Below are 19,756 nucleotides of genomic sequence, written 5' to 3' on the forward strand. Positions count from 1 at the left end.
CTAGCCTGGCACAGCAGTCAACCCCATAGACACCTGGGTCTGTCCCGTGACCTCCTGCAGGGTCTGTCCCGTGACCTCCTCCTGCACCTAGCCTGGCACAGCAGTCAACCCATAGCACCTGGGTCTGTCCCGTGACCTCCTGCACCTAGCCTGGGCACAGCAGTCAACCCATAGCACCTGGGTCTGTTCCGTGATCTCCTCCTGCACCTAGCCTGGCACAGCAGTCAACCCATAGCACCTGGGTCTGTCCCGTGACCTCCTCCTGCACCTAGCCTGGCACAGCAGTCAACCCATAGCACCTGGGTCTGTCCCGTGACCTCCTGCAGGGTCTGTCCCGTGACCTCCTCCTGCACCTAGCCTGGCACAGCAGTCAACCCATGGCACCTGGGTCTGTCCCGTGACCTCCTGCACCTAGCCTGGCACAGCAGTTAACCCATAGACACCTGGGTCTGTCCCGTGACCTCCTGCAACCTAGCCTGGCACAGCAGTCAACCCATAGCACCTGGGTCTGTCCCGTGACCTCCTGCACCTAGCCTGGCACAGCAGTCAACCCATAGCACCTGGGTCTGTCCCGTGACTTCCTGCACCTAGCCTGGCACAGCAGTCAACCCATAACACCTGCAGGGTCTGTCCCGTGATCTCCTCCTGCACCTAGCCTGGCACAGCAGTCAACCCATAGCACCTGGGTCTGTCCCGTGACTTCCTGCACCTAGCCTGCACAGCAGTCAACCCATAGACACCTGGGTCTGTTCCGTGATCTCTTCCTGCACCTAGCCTGGCACAGCAGTCAACCCATAGCATCTGGGTCTGTCCCATGACCTCCTCCTGCACCTAGCCTGGCACAGCAGTCAACCCATGGCACCTGGGTCTGTCCCGTGACCTCCTGCACCTAGCCTGGCACAGCAGTCAACCCATAGCACCTGGGTCTGTCCCGTGACCTCCTGCACCTAGCCTGGCACAGCAGTCAACCCATAGCACCTGGGTCTGTCCCGTGACCTCCTGCACCTAGCCTGGCACAGCAGTCAACCCATAGCACCTGGGTCTGTCCCGTGACCTCCTGCACCTAGCCTGGCACAGCAGTCAACCCATAGCACCTGGGTCTATCCCGTGACCTCCTCCTGCACCTAGCCTGGCACAGCAGTCAACCCCATAGAACCTGGGTCTGTCCCGTGACCTCCTGCACCTAGCCTGGCACAGCAGTCAACCCATAGACACCTGGGTCTGTCCCGTGATCTCCTGCACCTAGCCTGGCACAGCAGTTAACCCATAGACACCTGGGTCTGTCCCGTGATCTCCTCCTGCACCTAGCCTGGCACAGCAGTCAACCCATGGCACCTGGGTCTGTCCCGTGACCTCCTCCTGCACCTAGCCTGGCACAGCAGTCAACCCATGGCACCTGGGTCTGTCCCGTGACCTCCTGCACCTAGCCTGGCACAGCAGTCAACCCATAGCACCTGGGTCTGTCCCGTGACCTTCTGCACCTAGCCTGGCACAGCAGTCAACCCATAGCACCTGCAGGGTCTGTCCCGTGATCTCCTCCTGCACCTAGCCTGGCACAGCAGTCAACCCATAGCACCTGGGTCTGTCCCGTGACCTCCTGCACCTAGCCTGGCACAGCAGTCAACCCATGGCACCTGGGTCTGTCCCGTGACCTCCTGCACCTAGCCTGCCAAAGCAGTCAACCCATGGCACCTGGGTCTGTCCCGTGACCTCCTCCTGCACCTAGCCTGGCACAGCAGTCAAACCCATAGCACCTGGGTCTGTCCCGTGACCTCCTGCACCTAGCCTGGCACAGCAGTCAACCCATAGCACCTGGGTCTGTCCCGTGACCTCCTGCACCTAGCTGGCACAGCAGTCAACCCATAGCACCTGGGTCTGTCCCGTGACCTCCTGCACCTAGCATGGCACAGCAGTCAACCCCATAGCACCTGGGTCTGTCCCGTGACCTCCTGCACCTAGCCTGGCACAGCAGTCAACCCATAGCACCTGGGCCTGTCTGTGACCTCCTGCACCTAGCCTGGCACAGCAGTCAACCCATGGCACCTGGGTCTGTCCCGTGACCTCCTGCACCTAGCCTGGCACAAGCAGTCAACCCATGGCACCTGGGTCTGTCCCGTGACCTTTCAGCAGCGAGCTTTTGACACGCGCGTGACCTCAAAGTGCACCTAGCCTGGCACAAGCGCCGTCCACCACGAAGTTGTGGTGCAATTGTTTGCCCACGCAGCTGCGAGCCCAGAAACACGAGTTTGATTCCCGACAATGGCTGATATCACCGGTGAGTGATCTTCTGAACCGGTCCTGAGCCTCCCCAAGGTCCACTCGGCCTCAAACGAGTGCCTGGTGGTGCTGTCGTGGTGTGCCGTCAACATCAGCACCGGGGAGACAAAGGCGGCCGGGCGCGGTGCTGGGCACCCAGCCCCCTCGTGTGCCGTGCTGGCCTTCATAGGTGCTGCTCGCTAACAGCACTTGCCCCCAACAGTCTGTTGAGGCTACACGGGTGGTCTTTGGTGGTAGTGGGGGGGTCCCCAAGGGGTTTGGGGGGGAGGGGTCCCCAAGGGGTTTACGTGACGGACGGCAACTGGGCAAAGCCACTAGCCCTGCCGTGATGGTAGTGGGGGGGGTCCCCAAGGGGTTTACGTGACGGACGGCAACTGAGCAAAGCCACTAGCCCTGCCGTGATGGTAGTGGGGGGGTCCCCAGGGGTTTACGTGACGGATGACAGCTGGGCAAAGCCACTAGCCCTGCCGTGATGGTAGTGGGGGGGGTCCCCAAGGGGGTTTACGTGACGGACGGCAACTGAGCAAAGCCACTAGCCCTGCCGTGATGGTAGTGGGGGGGGTCCCCAAGGGGTTTACGTGACAGACGACAGCTGGGCCAAAGCCACCAGCCCTACTGTGGTGGTAGTGGGGGGGGGTCCCCAAGGGGTTTACGTGACGGACGACAATTTTTAATGTGCTGTGCAGGATGGAGTGAGCTCTGTAGAGCCCAGCGAGAGTGGTGGGTGTTTGGCCTACTCTTCCATACCGGCCAGTAACGGCCCACACTGTTTCCCTACCGCACGTGACCTGCCGTGTCTGGCTTTCAGGAGGGTACTGCCGCATTTCAGAATGAGAATATTTGTTGAAATCGCAGGAGGAATCCGATGAGCAATGAAGCTCTTTTTTAAATTTCGATTTAAAGCTTTTGTGACTGCAGGGATTCATCTTCTTGGTTCTTTCGGTAAAGTCACGTAGAAGGGAAATAATAAAATAATAAAAATAAAAGCATATCAAGAGGAATTTATTGCTAAACTCCTCTTGATATGCAAATTATTTTTGTCAAGGGCGCCCTTCCCCCCCCCCCCCCTTCCAACCCAGCTTATATATATGCTCCAAGCACGTGTGCTGTTTCATTCAGACGCTGTCGCCTCGACAGACCTGGTTTCACCTGAGGATGGCTGCTTGCGTTGTGGCCGAAACGTCGTGAGAATTATTTTATTATGTTTTATTTTTTTTATTTTATTACTTCCCTTCTACGTGACTTTACCGAAAGAACCAAGAAGAAGCTCTTTTTACTCACAGATGTCCAGTAGGGGCACAGAAAATAGACACGATGGGCAGTGCACAGTACCCAGACAGGTAAACAATCACCCAGACACTTTACAAATACGACACTAAACCATCCCCCCATCCTACCAGGGCAAAGCCCCCACTCACTTTGAGTATTAACTTATTATTCAGAAACGACCCTGGCCACATACAAAAAAAAATTGCTCAACAAAGTGTCCCCCCATCGTTCGGACATGTGTAGCAGCCAAAGTCATCGAAAAATCGGAGGACCTGGAGAAAGCTCAACCATACCACCAGCGCGCTGCACAGATGGGTTCACGAATTTCATCTCCAGCGCGCCTGCACAGATGGATTCACGAATTTCATCTCCAGCGCGCTGCACAGATGGATTCACGACTTTCATCTCCAGCGCACTGCACAGATGCATTCACGAATTTCATCTCCAGCGCGCTGCACAGATGGATTCACGACTTTCATCTCCAGCGCACTGCACAGATGCATTCACGAATTTCATCTCCAGCGCACTGCACAGATGGATTCACGAATTTCATCTCCAGCGCGCTGCACAGATGGATTCACGACTTTCATCTCCAGCGCACTGCACAGATGGATTCAAGAATTTCATCTCCAGCGCGCTGCACAGATGGATTCAAGAATTTCATCTCCAGCACACTGCACAGATGGATTACGAATCCATGTCCAGCGCACTGCACAGATGGATTTACGAATCCATGTCCATCGCGCTGCACAGATGTATTCACTAATCCAGAACACTGCACAGATGTATTTACGAGAAATGTAACATGTCGTCTTGAGATTTTAGAATGTCAAATTAAACGTGAAAAATAAATGTAATACCCCTGTTTAAAAATACGTGACCGGGCTGTTGATCGTGTTGATTTGTTATAGAATTAAGACTCACACGTGAGAAATATCGAACGTCATACGACTCCTATATATTTAATTATCCTAGAAATGTATAAGAATTGCCCATAAGACTCGGAAGGGTTTTGGCCAACTCCTCATGCCCATATATGGAAGTGGCTTTTGTGGGCGTTACCACAAGGGATGTGGGGGGAGAGGTCACCGGAAATGGGCGTGGTTTATGCTAATCTGTGTGAATATGCTAATTAGGGGAGGGGCGAAAACGCTTGAAGCTTTCGTAACTGCGGGAATTAATATTTTTGGGTCTTTCGGTAAATATAAAAACAAACTAAGACAAAAAATAACAACACGAGCGTTCGTCACCGAGAAGAAAAAAAGACGACGCTTGCGATCGAAACGTCCTAGTTTTTTGTTTGTTATTTTTCGTTATTTTTTTGTTATTTTCTTTGAATCTCTTAGGGAGGGGGGGGGGTGGTCAGACATTTGTGACGATGTGTGACGAGGGAGGCGGGGGGGGGGAGGGGGTGAGAAATGTGACGTCACATCAAAATGCGCAATTTCAAATTAATATAGATGTAATGTAGGAACTTGGCGGGAGGCGACCTTACGGGTAGCACACTCTTTTATTAACACCAACGTATATTACAGCGGTGGCTAACTCCAGCCTTAACCCCGGCTACACCCACACGGGCTCTTACGCCCCGTAGCCTCTCGGAACACACCCAGCCGGGGTGTCCGTCTCGACTCTGGGTCCCCACAGCCTCCGTCCCACATGGACGTCAGACCACGGGGTCCCACAGTCTCGCCTCCGAGCCACACAGGGCCCCGGCCCTCACAAGGACAGCGGGACTAGGGGTCTCAGAGCCCCTACCTCTGGACTCCGTCTTCGTTCTTCGACTGGTTAACAACAACCCCGAGTGCTCCCGCGGCGTCCCCCTTTATAGTCCTTCATGCGGACGTCGCTGAGAGCACCCACCCCAGTTGACCAATCACTGCGCGCTGTCCACGATCCTCGTTCCCACCTTGTGTCAGCGCGGACAACCACGCACCCCGCGCCGCCCCGTGATCTCTCACTGCGGGCGCGCGTCCGCACCACCACTACATAGACAACACGTTCCACTTAATTAAATAGACTTTGTAATAAATGTTTTTCTCCTACAACATCAGAGTGCAGCGCCACATTAAATACGCACTCAAATGACAATAAATTTCGATGAAAGCTTTCGTGACTGCAGGGATTCATCTTCTTGGTTCTTTCGGTAAAGTCACGTAGAATGGAAATAATAAAATAATAGAAATAAAACATAATAAAATACAATAGTTGACAATAGTTTAAAGCGATTTGAAGCATCTTCTTGGTTCTTTCGGTAAAGTCACGTAGAAGGGAAGTAATAAAATAATAAAAATAAAACATAATAAAATAATTCTCACGGACGTTTCGGCCACAACGCAAGCAGCCATCCTCAGTGAAGACCAGGTCTGTCGGGGAGACAGCGTCTGAATGAAACACCACCGAAAGAACCAAGAAGATGAATCCCGGCAGTCACGAAAGCTTTAAATCGAGATTTGAAGCATGTTTTCTTTTTTTTTGGGCAGAGCTTTGTGACGTCATATTTGAGGGGGGGGGGGGGGTCTGACTTTGTGTGACGAAGGTGGGGGGGGTCAAAAATCGTCCAAAATCACGTGACGTCATTTATGGACGGTCTCTTGATTTTAAGCTGATTTCTTTGAACCTATCGACGAGGACTTTGCCCAAAGACCCCAAGAATACGTCAATAATAACCTGTTTGACAAAAAAAAATAAAAAATTAATACATTTGACCCTTTCGAGCTATAAAACCACGAGGTGAGTTAAAATGTTCAAACCATCAAATAGATTCATACCCTTTGGTTTTTTCGGTAAAGTCACGTAGGTAAAAAAATAAAATAAATGAAAACAACTAAATTAAATCACGACGTTTCGCTTACTACAGCGACCTGAAGACGGAAGCTTGTGTTGCCTCCGAAATGTCGTGATTTCATTTAGTTGTTTTCACTTATTCAATTTTATTTTTCATCTACGTGACTTTGCAGTCACGAAAGCGTCAAATCTAGAACCAAATAGATTGTAGCTTTTGCAAGGGATCAAGTTAACGCATTAAGTACCCACGGTACTTGTGTTGAACGTGGACACATACATGGGCTCTTGATATTAATAATGTTACATGCATTGACTTTAATAATAATGTAATTATAATGTTACATTGTCGTTGAGGACGTCCATAAATGACGTCACGCACCTGGGGGGGCGGGGTCAGACATTTGTGACGATGTGTAACGAGGCGGCGGGGGGGGGGGGTTGAGAAATGTGACGTCACATCAAAATTCGCAACTTTGAATAAATATAGACGACACGTTCTACTTAATTAAATAGACTTTTAAAACACATTCCTGCGGAGGGAGCTGGTAGGAACGTTGGGTTGCTCGGTCAATGGCCTGCAGGGTCAACGGCGGCGTGGTGTATTCCGCAAATATGGCCGACTGTGAGGGCGGGCACAAGCCGGCGTGAGTAGGTGAAACGTTGAGTTTTATAAGGGCACCACGGGGTGACCAGCCCCTCCCCACCCAGCCCCTCCCATCCCCACCCAGCCCCTCCCCACCCAGCCCCTCCCCACCCAGCCCCACCCCTCCCACCTCCCACCCAGCCCCACCCAGCCCCTCCCTGCACGACGGACGGACACAATAATCCCCTGTGGGCTGGTGTAACCAGGAGGTTCCTGCCAGTAAGATTGTTATTAATTCAGGACGCTGCATGAACAGTGAATAAACTGCGTGCCGCAGACTCTTCCTCAAATGAGTAGCTGGTGTAGCGGTGTGTAGTAAACATCGCCACGGAGGGAGACAAAGGCGGCCGGGCGTGGTGCAGGCCACCCACCCCCTCGTGTGCCTTGCCGGCCTTCATAGGTGCTGCTCGCTAACAGCACTTGCCCCAACAGCCTGTGGCAGGCTATACGGGGGATCTTTAGCTTTGGTACGAGCGGTGCCAAGTTCAGCTTGACACGCCGCTGCTGCTGCTGGGCAGTTGGAGGCAGTCGCCCCTCCAGCCACAACAACAACGGAGGGCGGAGGAGCGACGCTCACAACAACGAGCGGAGCGCCGGGCGGATAAAGTGTAGCTAGGTGGCACGGTTGAAAGCGCAGGTGGTGGCATCTGCCAGTCATCTCGGTCGAACGCATCGGTAGAGCCCGGGTCTCTTGCGTGAGCGGCCCTCCGACACTTCACGCGACGGCCTCCAAAGTGCACCTAGCCTGGCACAAGCGCCGTGGTGACGTCGCCGGCCACTCGATGTTGTTGACGGCGGTTGTTTTTGTTGTCGCGTTGTGCCAGTGGTGGTTGCGCAGCCAACCACGACAACAACTCAACTTCCGTCCGTGTCAACGTCGGAAGATGAATGTTTATCCTGGTAGGAACCTATTCATATTCTTAGGGTTTTTTCGGTAAAGTCACGTAGGTAAAAAATTAAAATTTATGAAAGTAAAATAAAAAATAAAATAAACATAAAAATCACGACGAACCTCCTGGTTACACCAGCCCACGGGGGATTATTGTGTCCGTCCGTCGTGCATCCAAAAATGGGAGGGGTGGGGCTGGGTGGGGAGAGGAGGTTGGGGAGGGGCTGGGTGGGGAGGGTGGGGCTGGGTGAGGGGTGGGGAGGGTGGGGAGGGGCTGGGTATGGACGGTGGGGCTGGGTGGGGAGGGGAGGGTGGGGAGGGGCTGGGTGGGGAGGGAGGGGAGGGGCTGGGTGGGGAGGGTGGGGCTGGGTGAGGGGTGGGGAGGGTGGGGAGGGGCTGGGTATGGAGGGTGGGGCTGGGTGGGGAGGGGAGGGTGGGGAGGGGCTGGGTGGGGAGGGAGGGGAGGGGCTGGGTGTGGAGGGTGGGGCTGGGTGGGGAGGGGAGGGTGGGGAGGGGCTGGGTGGGGAGGGAGGGGAGGGGCTGGGTGGGGAGGGTGGGGCTGGGTGGCGGGTGGGAGGGGAGGGGCTGGGTGGGGAGGGGCTGGTCACCCCGTGTTGCCCTTACAAAACTCAACGTCTAACCTACTCACGCCGGCTTGTGCCCGCCCTCACAGTCGGGCATATTTGCGGAATACACCACGCCGCCGTTGACCCTGCAGGCCATTGACCGAGCAACCCAACGTTCCTACCAGCTCCCTCCGCAGGAATGTTTATTACCGCAGGAGGAATCCGATGAGCTATGAAGCTCTTTTTACTCACGGATGTCCAGTATAGGGGACACGTGCATCTGTGGGACCTTAAATGGAACAAATGTATTATAGGCGACGTTTCGGGCAATGACCCTTCATCATAACACAAAGTGTATGTGCCATTAGGCCAGTGTTATTGATGTGTGCTGAGCCCCCTCCTCTTCACTTTGCTGACCCACGACTGCACACCATCATTCAGCTCCAACCTCTTCATTAAGTTTGCGGATGACACAACTGTGGTGGGTGCCATCAAAAACGGGGATGAGACAAACTACAGGAGTGAGGTGAGCAGGCTGGCCACGTGGTGCAAGGACAACAATCTCCACTTGAATGTTGAGAAGACGAAGGAGATTGTTGTGGACTTCAGGAGAGTGCACACCCAGCATACTCCGCTAACCATCAACGGTGCTGCAGTGGAGAGGGTGAGATGCACCAAGTTCCTGGGTGTGCACATCTCTGAAGACCTGTCGTGGAGTCACAACACTGCATCACTGGCCAAAAAAGCCCAACAGCGCCTGTACTTTCTCCGCAAACTGAGAAGAGCAGGAGCCCCGCCCCCCATCATGCACACCTTCTACAGAGGCACCGTTGAGTGCATCTTGACGAGCTGCATCACCGTGTGGTACGGCACCTGCACCGTGTCCTGCCGCAAGACTCTGCAGCGCATAGTGAGAGCAGCTGAGAGGATCATTGGTGTCTCTCACCCCCCTCTTCTGGACATTTATAACACCCGCATCACCAGCAAAGCAATCAAGATTGCAGGTGATCCCACCCACCCATCTCACAGCCTCTTCAGCCTGCTGCCGTCAGGGAGGAGATTGCGGAGTCTTCGGGCCAAGAGCAGCAGGCTCAAAGACAGTTTCTTTCACCAGGCTGTCAGGAGACTCAACTCCCTCCCTGCTCTACCATCACTCCCCCCCTCTGCCCACCCTCCCCCCTTTGCCCCCTGACCCCGACCCCCACACACACATTCACTCGTACATCCTGATCTCTGGACTGCACATTGAACTACATCACACTACCACACCGGTTTAAATATCTTATTTCTTTAATTATTTTATTTAAATAATATTTTACATTTTATAATTCTTGACTGTTGTTTATTTTAAGTCTATTACATTTTTGATTATTTATCTTGTGTTGATCGCCGATTGTTTATTGTTTATTTATGTCTGTTAATTGTGATTCATTTTTTAATTGCTTGGTTGCACCGTGGGACCAAGAGAGAGGACTGTAATTTCACCTGTGTTGTATGTCATGCATGTAACACACTTGACAATAAAGTGACTTTTGACTTTGACTTTTTTTTGACTTTTGACTTTGACTTTTTTTTTGATGTTGACGACCTCGCCTGGACATGCCGAAGGTCGTGGGTTCAATCCCGACCCTGACGCCTGCTGTATATTTGGAGTTTGCATGTAGCTAGGAGATGTTAACTACCTCGCCTGGTATACAGGAGGTCGTGGGTTCGATCCCACCTTGACGCCTGCTGTATATTTGGAGTTTGGATGTGGCTAGGAGATGTTAACTACCTCGCCTGGTATACTGGAGGTCGTGGGTTCGATCCCGACCCTGACATCTGCTGCTGTATTTGGAGTTTGGATGTGACTAGGAGATGTTAACTACCTCGCTTGGTATACAGGAGGTCGTGGGCTCGACCGTGACCCTGACGCCTGCTGTATATTTGGAGTTTGCATATGGCTAAGAGATGTTAACGACCTCGCCTGGTGTACAGGAGGTCGTGGGTTCGATCCCGACCCATACGCCTGCTGTAGACCATGACGCCTGCTGTATATTTGGAGTTTGCGTGTCTCTCTCTCTCCCCGTGGTCGCGTCCTCCAGTTCTTCCCTCCACAGTTAGAAACACCCCTTTAGACGAATTAGATGAGTTTGCTGCTATCAATGTCCAAACGAATAGGCCCCTTTGTTGAGCTATCATTTGTAGCCGTGTCGCTTTTGAACGATAAGTTAACAGCCCAGTGGGGCTTTGCCCTGGTAGGATGGGGGATGGTTTAGTGTCGTATTTGTGATGTTGCCTGGGTGATGTGTTTACCCGTCTTGTGCCTTGCGCCGCTATCGTTGTGTTTGTGTGACTGTCTTGTTGTAACATTCTTACCTAGTGAGACATCTGTGAGTAAAAAGAGCTTAAATTTCGATTTAAAGCTTTCGTGACTGCAGGGATTCATCTTCTTGGTTCTTTCGGTAAAGTCATCACAACGCAAGCAGCCGTCCTCAGGTGAAGAAACAGGTCTGTCGGAAAGACAGCGTCTGAATGACACACCCCAGGCTTGGAGCGTCTATTTAAGCTGGTTTGGAAGGGGGGGAAGGGCGCCTTGACAAAATAATTTGCATATCAAGAGGAATTTAGCATATTTATGGGAAATGCAGATATGGGATTAGTACTACTTGTGAAATGCGTAGGAGGTGAGAGGAGGGTTTAAAGTCATATTATGCCCGTGCATTATGCAGGATTAGCAGAATCAAAGGGAGGGGGATAGGGGTAGCATTAATGAAGTGACGGAATGTTAATAGTATGTAGCTGCAGTAACTAAACCACCACGTAAACAACTAAAGTATAAACTACATAGTATCATCAGTATGCTAAATATACTCTCCAATAAGCTGATCTACTAACAAGAAGTTATACTTCGATTTAAAGCTTTCGTGACTGCAGGGATTCATCTTCTTGGTTCTTTCGGTAAAGTCACGTAGAAGGGAAATAATAAAATAACAAAAATAAAACATTATAAAATAATTCTCACGACGTTTCGGCCACAACGCAAGCAGCCGTCTGTCGACAGACCTGTTCTCCACCTGAAGACGGCTGCTTGCGTTGTGGCCGAAACGTCGTGAGAATTATTTTATTACGTTTTATTTGTATTATTTCCATTCTACGTGACTTTACCGAAAGAACCAAGAAGATGAATCCCTGCAGTCACGAAAGCTTTAAATCGAAATCTCTCATTTACTTGATTACAGCAAGCGTGATGTGACGGTTCCACCTGAAGACGGAAGCTTGTGTTGCCTCCGAAACGTCGTGATTTTTGTTTTTGTTTTTATTTTATTTTCATTAATTTTGATGTTTTACCTACGTGACTTTACCGAAAAAACCTAAAAATATGATTCCTTGCAGTCACGAAAGCTTCAAATCTGTCGTTTTTATACTTTAAGGGGGCGTAACTATATTTAAGGGGGAGGGGCCAATATAATTTGTGGGCGTGGTCAATCCCCGAGAGGGGCGGCGACGGGGGTGGGGGGGGGATGTCGGCGTCCAATCGCGTGGCCACTCTCGCGGGTGGGCGTGGCCAGTAAGCGGGGCGGTGGGGGCGGAGTCATATAAATAGCGGTGGAGGATGAGACGGGGGGGGTATTCCTCGCGAGAGAGGGCTTGAGGTCTCCCGGTGTCTCCTCTCCCTTTAACCCCCCCCCTCCCTTCTCCTCCCCGTGTCTCTCTCCGTGTGTCTCTCTCCGTGTGTCTCTCTCCGTGTGTCTCTCTCAGTGTCTCTGTCTCCGTGTCTCTCTCACCGTCTCTCCGTGTCTCTGACCTGTCCGTGTCTTCCGGTGTCTTTGCCTCGGCCGTCCCGCTTGGCTGCGTGAGTGTCTTCCTGTTTCGGTGTGTAGTTGCGTCCGTGTGTGTGTGTCATCTGTTTAGCCTTACCCGTGTGTGTGTCTGTGTGTGTACGTGCCTGTCTGTGTTTGTCCTGTCATCGTGTCGTGTCCCTCCCCCATCCCTGTGACTGTCTGTGTCTCTGTGTTGTGTATCCTGTGTCTCTCAAGGTCTGTGTGTGTCTCTCTCTCCGTGGTTACCCCACGTGTTCCCGTAAGGGCAGCGTAGAGGACCCCAAAGCACATCACGTATGGATACTAAGCCATATTTTCGTTTTGGTAAGCGAACCACTTACATCATGTTTGCATGTACACACACACAGTAATTACATATTACATTGTGTGTGTGTAGCAATTGGAGTTCGTATTGTAGTGTGCACGTATTGTGTGTATTGTTCAGTGTGTAATTCCGCACAACAAGATGCATTATTTGTAAAAATTCTACGTGGTTTGTATAGTGTTTTTAAAAGCTGCACAATGCATCTTATGAATCTGTATGTGTGCACTTAATTCTAAAATGTGTACATTAATGTACGCGCGTATAACGTTTTGAAGAGAGTGTGTTGAATTATGCAGTCAATGTGTGTGCATTTTTTGCACGGTTAAGATTTCCACACGGTATACTGTACATGAATACGTGTGGGTTAATCGCGAAACGTCGTACTTGAGATTGTAAACGTTGTGTTGATGTTACTGGAGACGAATTGGCACGTTCCGTTTACGTGGCAAATCTTACTAATTTCGCCTGTGTCGGGTGGTGGCGGGTTTAACGACACATTTTTCGTGATCCAACCACAATAACACCTCTATTATGGATATGTGTTAGCTATATTGAACCACAATATATGCAGCCGTATACTTAACAATGCAACATGATACATTGCAGATTATAACAGCTCATTGTATATTGTGCAATATGTTACACTAATCATAAGTGTACATTCTGATTTAAAGCTTTCGTGACTGCAAGGATTCATATTCTTGGTTCTTTAGGTAAAGTCACGTAGAAGGGACTTTACCGAATTAACCAATAAAATTTACATTATTCGTTACATAATAATTAACTGTGTGTATATATGAGTTCTAATGTGCACATTGTAATTTATAAAACGTGCGCGGAATAGCATTGGTGTGCAACTTTAATGCATTGCAAGTATACATAGTTTAGTATATTCTTAGCACGGTATAGTTTAGCGTGCGTGTGTGCATTGTTTATAAACTATAATCATTTTAAGAGTGCTCGATGCACTGCTGGATGAAGGCTTCATCCGTATTACTTGTAGATGAGTTTACATCGAAGCTGTGTGTGTGTGTACGTGTGGCTGCGATCACAATTGTCCGCACTTGAATGCGACTAAAATAGAATGTTTGCAACAATTAACAAAACTTAGCAAGTTAACACAATCTAGTCGTCGTAACTCGCCGTGAGCGTTCCAAGTTAAGCGTCAATTGGCAAACGCGATTCTCACAATTACGACGACTACGTACGATGATAAACAAGAACATTGTTACAATAATACAAAAAGTGCTAAAGACGTAAACAAGAATGACAGCGCGCGTAACGAAACGTCAACTTTTAGTCCGACGTTTTAGAACTAAAACTCGGGGTCTGCCGCAGTCTGCCGTGTAGACAGAGAGAGAACGTCTGGCGTTACAATGATAACAAACGAAGACGATAACAAAAAGATAACGGTGTAAAACTAATCTATAATGATTGGTTTTACGATAGTTAAGTTTCTGAGGCGGTGGAGGGCATTGCGGCCTGGGTCGAAAACACTGAGAAATGGAGCCTTTGGTTAGCCTAGGCTGAGGTGACGTTATTTTTAAAATTGTTTTTGGAACATTAACAAAGCATTGTTTTAACCGTCGACAATGTTTAACACCGAACGTTACGAATGCTGGATGGTTTACGTGTGTTTTTACGTTGTAAATATTCTAAATAAGAAATCTGTTGAAACTCTCCGTTGAGCCGATCGGCGACTTGATTTTGAGGCCTAGCGGAGGCTTGTACGAAAAGTGATGGAACTAAACACTTCTTGTTGTTTTAGTTTGTTTTAATAAATATAATGTTGTTTGTTTGCAATTATAAGTATTCAACTAAAGCGGTCGCTTTCAACGCGAACTGGAGGAGGAGGAGGGGGTGAACAGTTTAATCTTTTTTGCAAAAACTCGGCGTTTTTTAAATAAATAAGAATTTTGATTAAAGGTTTTTTTATTGTTTAATATTTTTATTATTTCCCTTCTACGGGACTTTACCGAAAGAACCAAGAAAAAAAATAAGAATTGTTACACTTCCAACTTCTAACTTAGACGGTGTTTTACGATCCATAGCGATGCATTCGTAGGGCCTAGGCTGAGTTTGCGCGTTAGTTATTTTCCACCTTAACCGCGTAGATTAATTACGTTTTTGATCGCCTCTAACTTTGGTTAAGCTCCTTAACGAGTTTATAAAAGTATTCGAGTCTCTGTTAACACGCACAAACCATACACACACACGTACATTGCCCGCGTATATCGACAGCTGTGGACGGCTGCGATGACTTTTTTTCACACGCGTATAAAGTTTAATAGTCTTAATTTTCATTCGGTATTAATAATAATTATGAATGTTTAACACGTAAGGCTTTCGCGACCAATATTATTCACAATCAACGTTTTTGGGTTAGATCGCGTTCTTTATAAATGTGTCGTAACCCTCCACCACCCGACACGGCCAATCATCACATTTCAAGACACCGGTGGGCTAAAGCAGTGAACTATTTGTCTTTTGTCAACGTGACACTTTTTTGATGTGTATATACACGTGGTCCACATGCTCATTTTGTGTCGGCCGTGTACGTTGCTGCGTGGAATGTCGTGTGTGTGTGTGCGCGTTTCGTGTTCGCTGTCCACTAGTTACGCGTTCAAGTTCAGTTTCTGTGTGTGCATTAAGCATAACGCCTTATCATCATCCAGTGTGTTAATAACCTTCGTACACAATGACATCGCTACGTATTGTACAAAAAAAGACAAACTATCCCCCAGTATAGCTTTAACAGATTGTTGGGGCAAGTGCTGATAGCGAGTCGCACATGTGAAGGATGGGATCGGCACACGAGGGGGTGGGGTGGCCAGCAACCACGCCCGGCCGCCTTTGTCTCCTCCACCTACTCAGTTGAGGCTGAGCCGACCTAGGAGAGGTCCGGCACGGGTTCAGATTAATCGTCACTTTGTGTTGGCCGTGAGCGGGAATCGAACAGACGCACATCAAGTCACACAGACACACTCTTGAACACACACAGACAAAGATCCCCCGTGTAGCCTTAACAGACTCTAGGGGCAAGTGCTGTTAGCGAGTTGCACATGTGAAGGCTGGGACCGGTACACGAGGGGGTGGGTGGCCAGCACCACGCCCGGCCGCCTTTGTCTCCCCAGTGGCGATGTTGACTACACGCCGCACCAGGTATAACTTCATTTGAGGGCTGAGTCGACCTAGGGGAGGCCCAGAACCGGTTCTGATAATCGTCCACCGGCGTTGGCGGCCGTGAGAGGGAATCGAACTCGGGTCGCTGGGTTCGTAGCGCAGCGTAGCGCTAACCACTGCACCACCGCTCCCCATACACAAAGATCTCCCGTATAGCCTTAACAGATTGTTGGGGCAAGTGCTGTTAGCGAGCACGTGTGTGTATGTATGTACATACACACATGTGCAGTAGATCTTTAATAAACACCGTACTGTTTTACTTTACGCGTGCACCTAAAATTGTTTATTTTTTTAAATCGTCAGAATCTTCCGAAGCGAAGGCCGGGGTTCAGTCTGGGATAGTCCTGGGATGTATTCTAGATTTGAAGTTTTCGTGACTGCAAGGATCCACGTAGGAAAAAAATTTAAATAAATTAGAAATGAAAGCAACTAAATGTAGTTGTTTTCATAAATAAAAAATGAAAAAAAACGAAATTAAATTACAAATTTTAATTTGTTTTTTTGCCTACGTGACTTGACCGAAAAAAACAAAGTCCTGGGATGGTTTTGACCCACCGTGCCACCCTTACAGCGCATTGTGCGCAGTAGAGGGCAGTGCAGCAAATGTGTAACAAGTATAAACCGTAAAAACAAAGTTTTTCACTAATAATCCTTTATATGCGTGGCGGCTAGAGTCCTCTCGTCCTCTGGCTTGAGATGGCTGCCACCTATGGGTCAGATGATTGCATTGCACCATTAAGCAATTGGTAATTAATTATAATTTTTTTGTCCTAAAATGTGTAAACTTTTGGAAAAAAATTTTCACGAACATTAATTGTCACGCACAACGAGTCTGTGTGCAAAATGTCAGCTCGATTGGATCACGGGAAGTGGGTTAAAAAACGACCGAAAGATTTGCACGGTCCTAAGCAAGCAAGCAAGCGAACTTAATATAAAGCATTTAAAAAATATAAAACCCACACGTCTCTGTGTGGAAAGTTGTTCGACTCTTGGAGTGGAGCGGGTTGGCACGCCGCGCTATGAAGAACCCATGTGTAGCGCTGTACTGCACTACGAACCCGGCGACCAGAGTTCGATTCCCGCTCACGGCCGGTTCTGGGCCTAACCCTAGGTCGACTCAGCCTCAAATGAGTACCTGGTGCGGTGTGTAAACATCGCCACTGGGGAGACAAAGGCGGTCGGGCGTGGTGCTGGCCACCCACCCCCTCGTGTACCGTTCCGGCCTTCATAGGTGCTCGCTAATAGCACTTGCCACAACAGTCTGTAAAGGCTATACGGGGGATCTTTGGCTTTGATAATAGTTTTTTTACCCTTTTATCTGGCAACAAAACTGACACCTTTTTTACGAGGAGTCAAATGAGGTACCAATAGTGTAAATCTTTGGCTTTGTTGTGGAAAGTTCGATGAGAGGAGCGTGTTGTGGGTTAGCGCGCTTCGCTATGAATCCTGTCACCAGAGTTCGATTCCGGTCACTAACACCGGTGACGATTATCTGAACCGGTTCTGGGCCTAACCCTAGGTCGACTCAGCCTCAAATGAGTACCTGGTGCGGTGTGTAGTAAACATCGCCACTGGGGAGACAAAGGCGGTCGGGCGTGGTGCTGGCCACCCACCCCCTCGTGTGCCGTGCCGGCCTGCATCGGTTCTCGCTAACGGCACTTGCCCCAAACAGTTTGTTGAGGCTATACGGGGGATCTTTGGCTTTGTTGTGGAAAGTTCGATGAAAGGAGCGTGTTCTGGGTTAGCGTGCTGCGCTATGAATCCTGTCACAATAGTTCGATTCCCGCTCACGGTCACTAACACCGGTGACGATTATCTGAACCGGTTCTGGGCCTAACCATAGGTCGACTCAGCCTCAAATGAGTACCTGGTTCGTTGTGTAAACATCGCCACTGGGGAGACAAAGGCGGCCGGGCGTGGTGCTGACCACCCACACCCTCGTGTGCCGTGCCGGCCTGCGTCGGTTCTCGCTAACGGCACTTGCCCCAAACAGTCTGGCAGGGCTACTGCCGGGGGAGCTTTGCCTTTGTAGTTCGTGTCAGGGGGTGAATTTTGGTCAAATGATACTCATACTTCGCAAGAGGTCGGGGAAAATAGCAAAGTGAAGTACGTAACCGATTGGATGCTGCTTACGTTCTCAATGCAAAGTTCACGGGTTATGTGCGTGCCGTGCATTAATTCTCTAAAACGAAGACATGTACGTGTGTGTAACGTTTTGCAGAGAGTATGCATTGAATCATGCAGTCGATGTGTTAATTAACATCCTGTACGGTTAAGATGTTCAAATACAGCAATACTGCGCAGTGCATCGCGGATGAATGTGTGCGCTTTACTGAACCGCAGTATATGCAGCGTATACTTCACGATGCACCGTGCATTGCAAATTCTAGTGCTTTGTCGATGGCACAATATGTTACGCAATTAACATTGTAATCACATCACGAACGCAGCTACATTGGGATGACACTGCTCGCAACAGAAAGATTTGACCACGTTGCTGGAGTGAGTTCTGCACAGAGCTTACTCCCTACACCTCATAAGTCCTCAACGCTCGCTCTAACCCATACCGGTAATGCTTACCGTCAACCCTACCACAGAGGTCGCATACGGGTTTTGATTCCTTACCCGTACCCGTACCCGGCCGCACCAGGGTCGCAAACGGGTACCCGTTCCCGGCCGGGTACGGGTAGGGTACGGGTATCGGGTACCTGATTGCGACCTCTGGGATTAAGCCATGTGGTTGCAGGTGCGGGTGGGTTGATTCTAGGAACTTGAATTGTGAGAAGGGACAAGACGTTGGGAAATGAGTGACAAATGGTTACTCACCAGTGACTCATGGTCTACCCGTACCCGTACCCGGCCGCACCAGGGTCGCAAGCGGGTACCCGTACCCGGCCGGGTACGGGTATCGGGTAGGGTATGGGTATCGGGTACCCGGTTGCGACCTCTGCCCTACCACCAATCCCTGAAAGAAAATTCCAAACCCACTTATCTGTTCCCCTTGTCCTACGCCTTGTAACCAAAAAAAAGCCCCAACTCCTTAAATCCAAACCTCTTGTTCCTAAACCCTCACCTTAACCCCTAGCCCTAAATCTTATCCCGTTAACTATTAACCCTCACCCTTATCTTCAGGCCTACACAATAGTCACCCTAAATCTTAACCCCTCATTCATTAACCCTAACCCTAATCGTAAACCTAAACCATAACCCCTCGCCCTAAATCCGAGCCTCTATCCATTTACCTTAACCCCGGACCATAATTGTAAACCTTAACCCCTAAATTGAAAACCATAACTCCCCTAGTTGGAAATATAGCCTCTAAACCTAAATATTGTCATAAACCCTAACCCTAAATCCTACCCGCTAATCCATTACCCCTTAGCCTTACCCTGACCCTGTGTTACGAATACGGTGACCAGAGTTCGATTCCTGCGCACAGTCACCAACACCAGTGACAATTATCTGAACCGGTGGTGGGCAGCGCCCTTGGGTAGACTTCGACTCAAATGAGTGCCTGGTGCAATATGTCAATATTGCCCCCTTGGGAAGACAAAGGCGGCCGGGCGTGGTGCCGTACCAACCTTTATAGATGCCCGCTAACCAGAGGTCGCAAACGGGTTTTGATTCCGTACCCGTACCCGGCCGCACCTGGGTCGCAAATGGGTACCCGTACCCTACCCGAAATGAGTGACAAACGGTTACTCACCAATGACTCACGGCCTACCCGTACCCGGCCGCACCAGGGTCGCAAACGGGTACCCGTACCCGTACCCAGCCGGGTACGGGTACTCGTTCCCTATCCGTACCCTACCCGAAATGAGTGACAAACGGTTACTCACCAGTGACTCACGGCCTACCCGTACCCGGCCGCACCAGGGTTGCAAACGGCTACCCGTACCCGGCCGGGTACGGGTAGCCAGGTATCGGGTAGGGTACGGGTATCGGGTACCCGGTTACGACCTCTGCCGCTAACAGCACTTTCCTCAACAGTTTTTTTAGGCTACATACAGGGGA

At 50.0% G+C, this 19,756-nt stretch overlaps 1 protein-coding gene across 5 annotated transcripts in view; it reads left to right on the forward strand.

Moving 5' to 3' along the window:
- The first annotated feature begins 12,040 nt into the window (after positions 1 to 12,040).
- The window catches only part of LOC144741233 (retinoic acid receptor RXR-alpha-B-like), a 37,029-nt gene continuing 29,313 nt past the window's right edge, over positions 12,041 to 19,756 (forward strand). For all 5 annotated transcript variants that reach the window (XM_078623835.1, XM_078623837.1, XM_078623836.1 and 2 more), the window contains exon 1: positions 12,041 to 12,558. In XM_078623835.1, coding sequence (XP_078479961.1) covers positions 12,531 to 12,558 — 28 coding nt within the window. In that variant the 5' untranslated portion in view covers positions 12,041 to 12,530. The remainder of the gene's footprint in view (positions 12,559 to 19,756) is intronic.

The sequence above is a fragment of the Lampetra planeri genome, unplaced genomic scaffold (assembly GCF_965212315.1).
Source record: "Lampetra planeri unplaced genomic scaffold, kcLamPlan1.2.h2 scaffold_482, whole genome shotgun sequence".
Taxonomy (NCBI): Eukaryota; Metazoa; Chordata; class Hyperoartia; order Petromyzontiformes; family Petromyzontidae; genus Lampetra; species Lampetra planeri.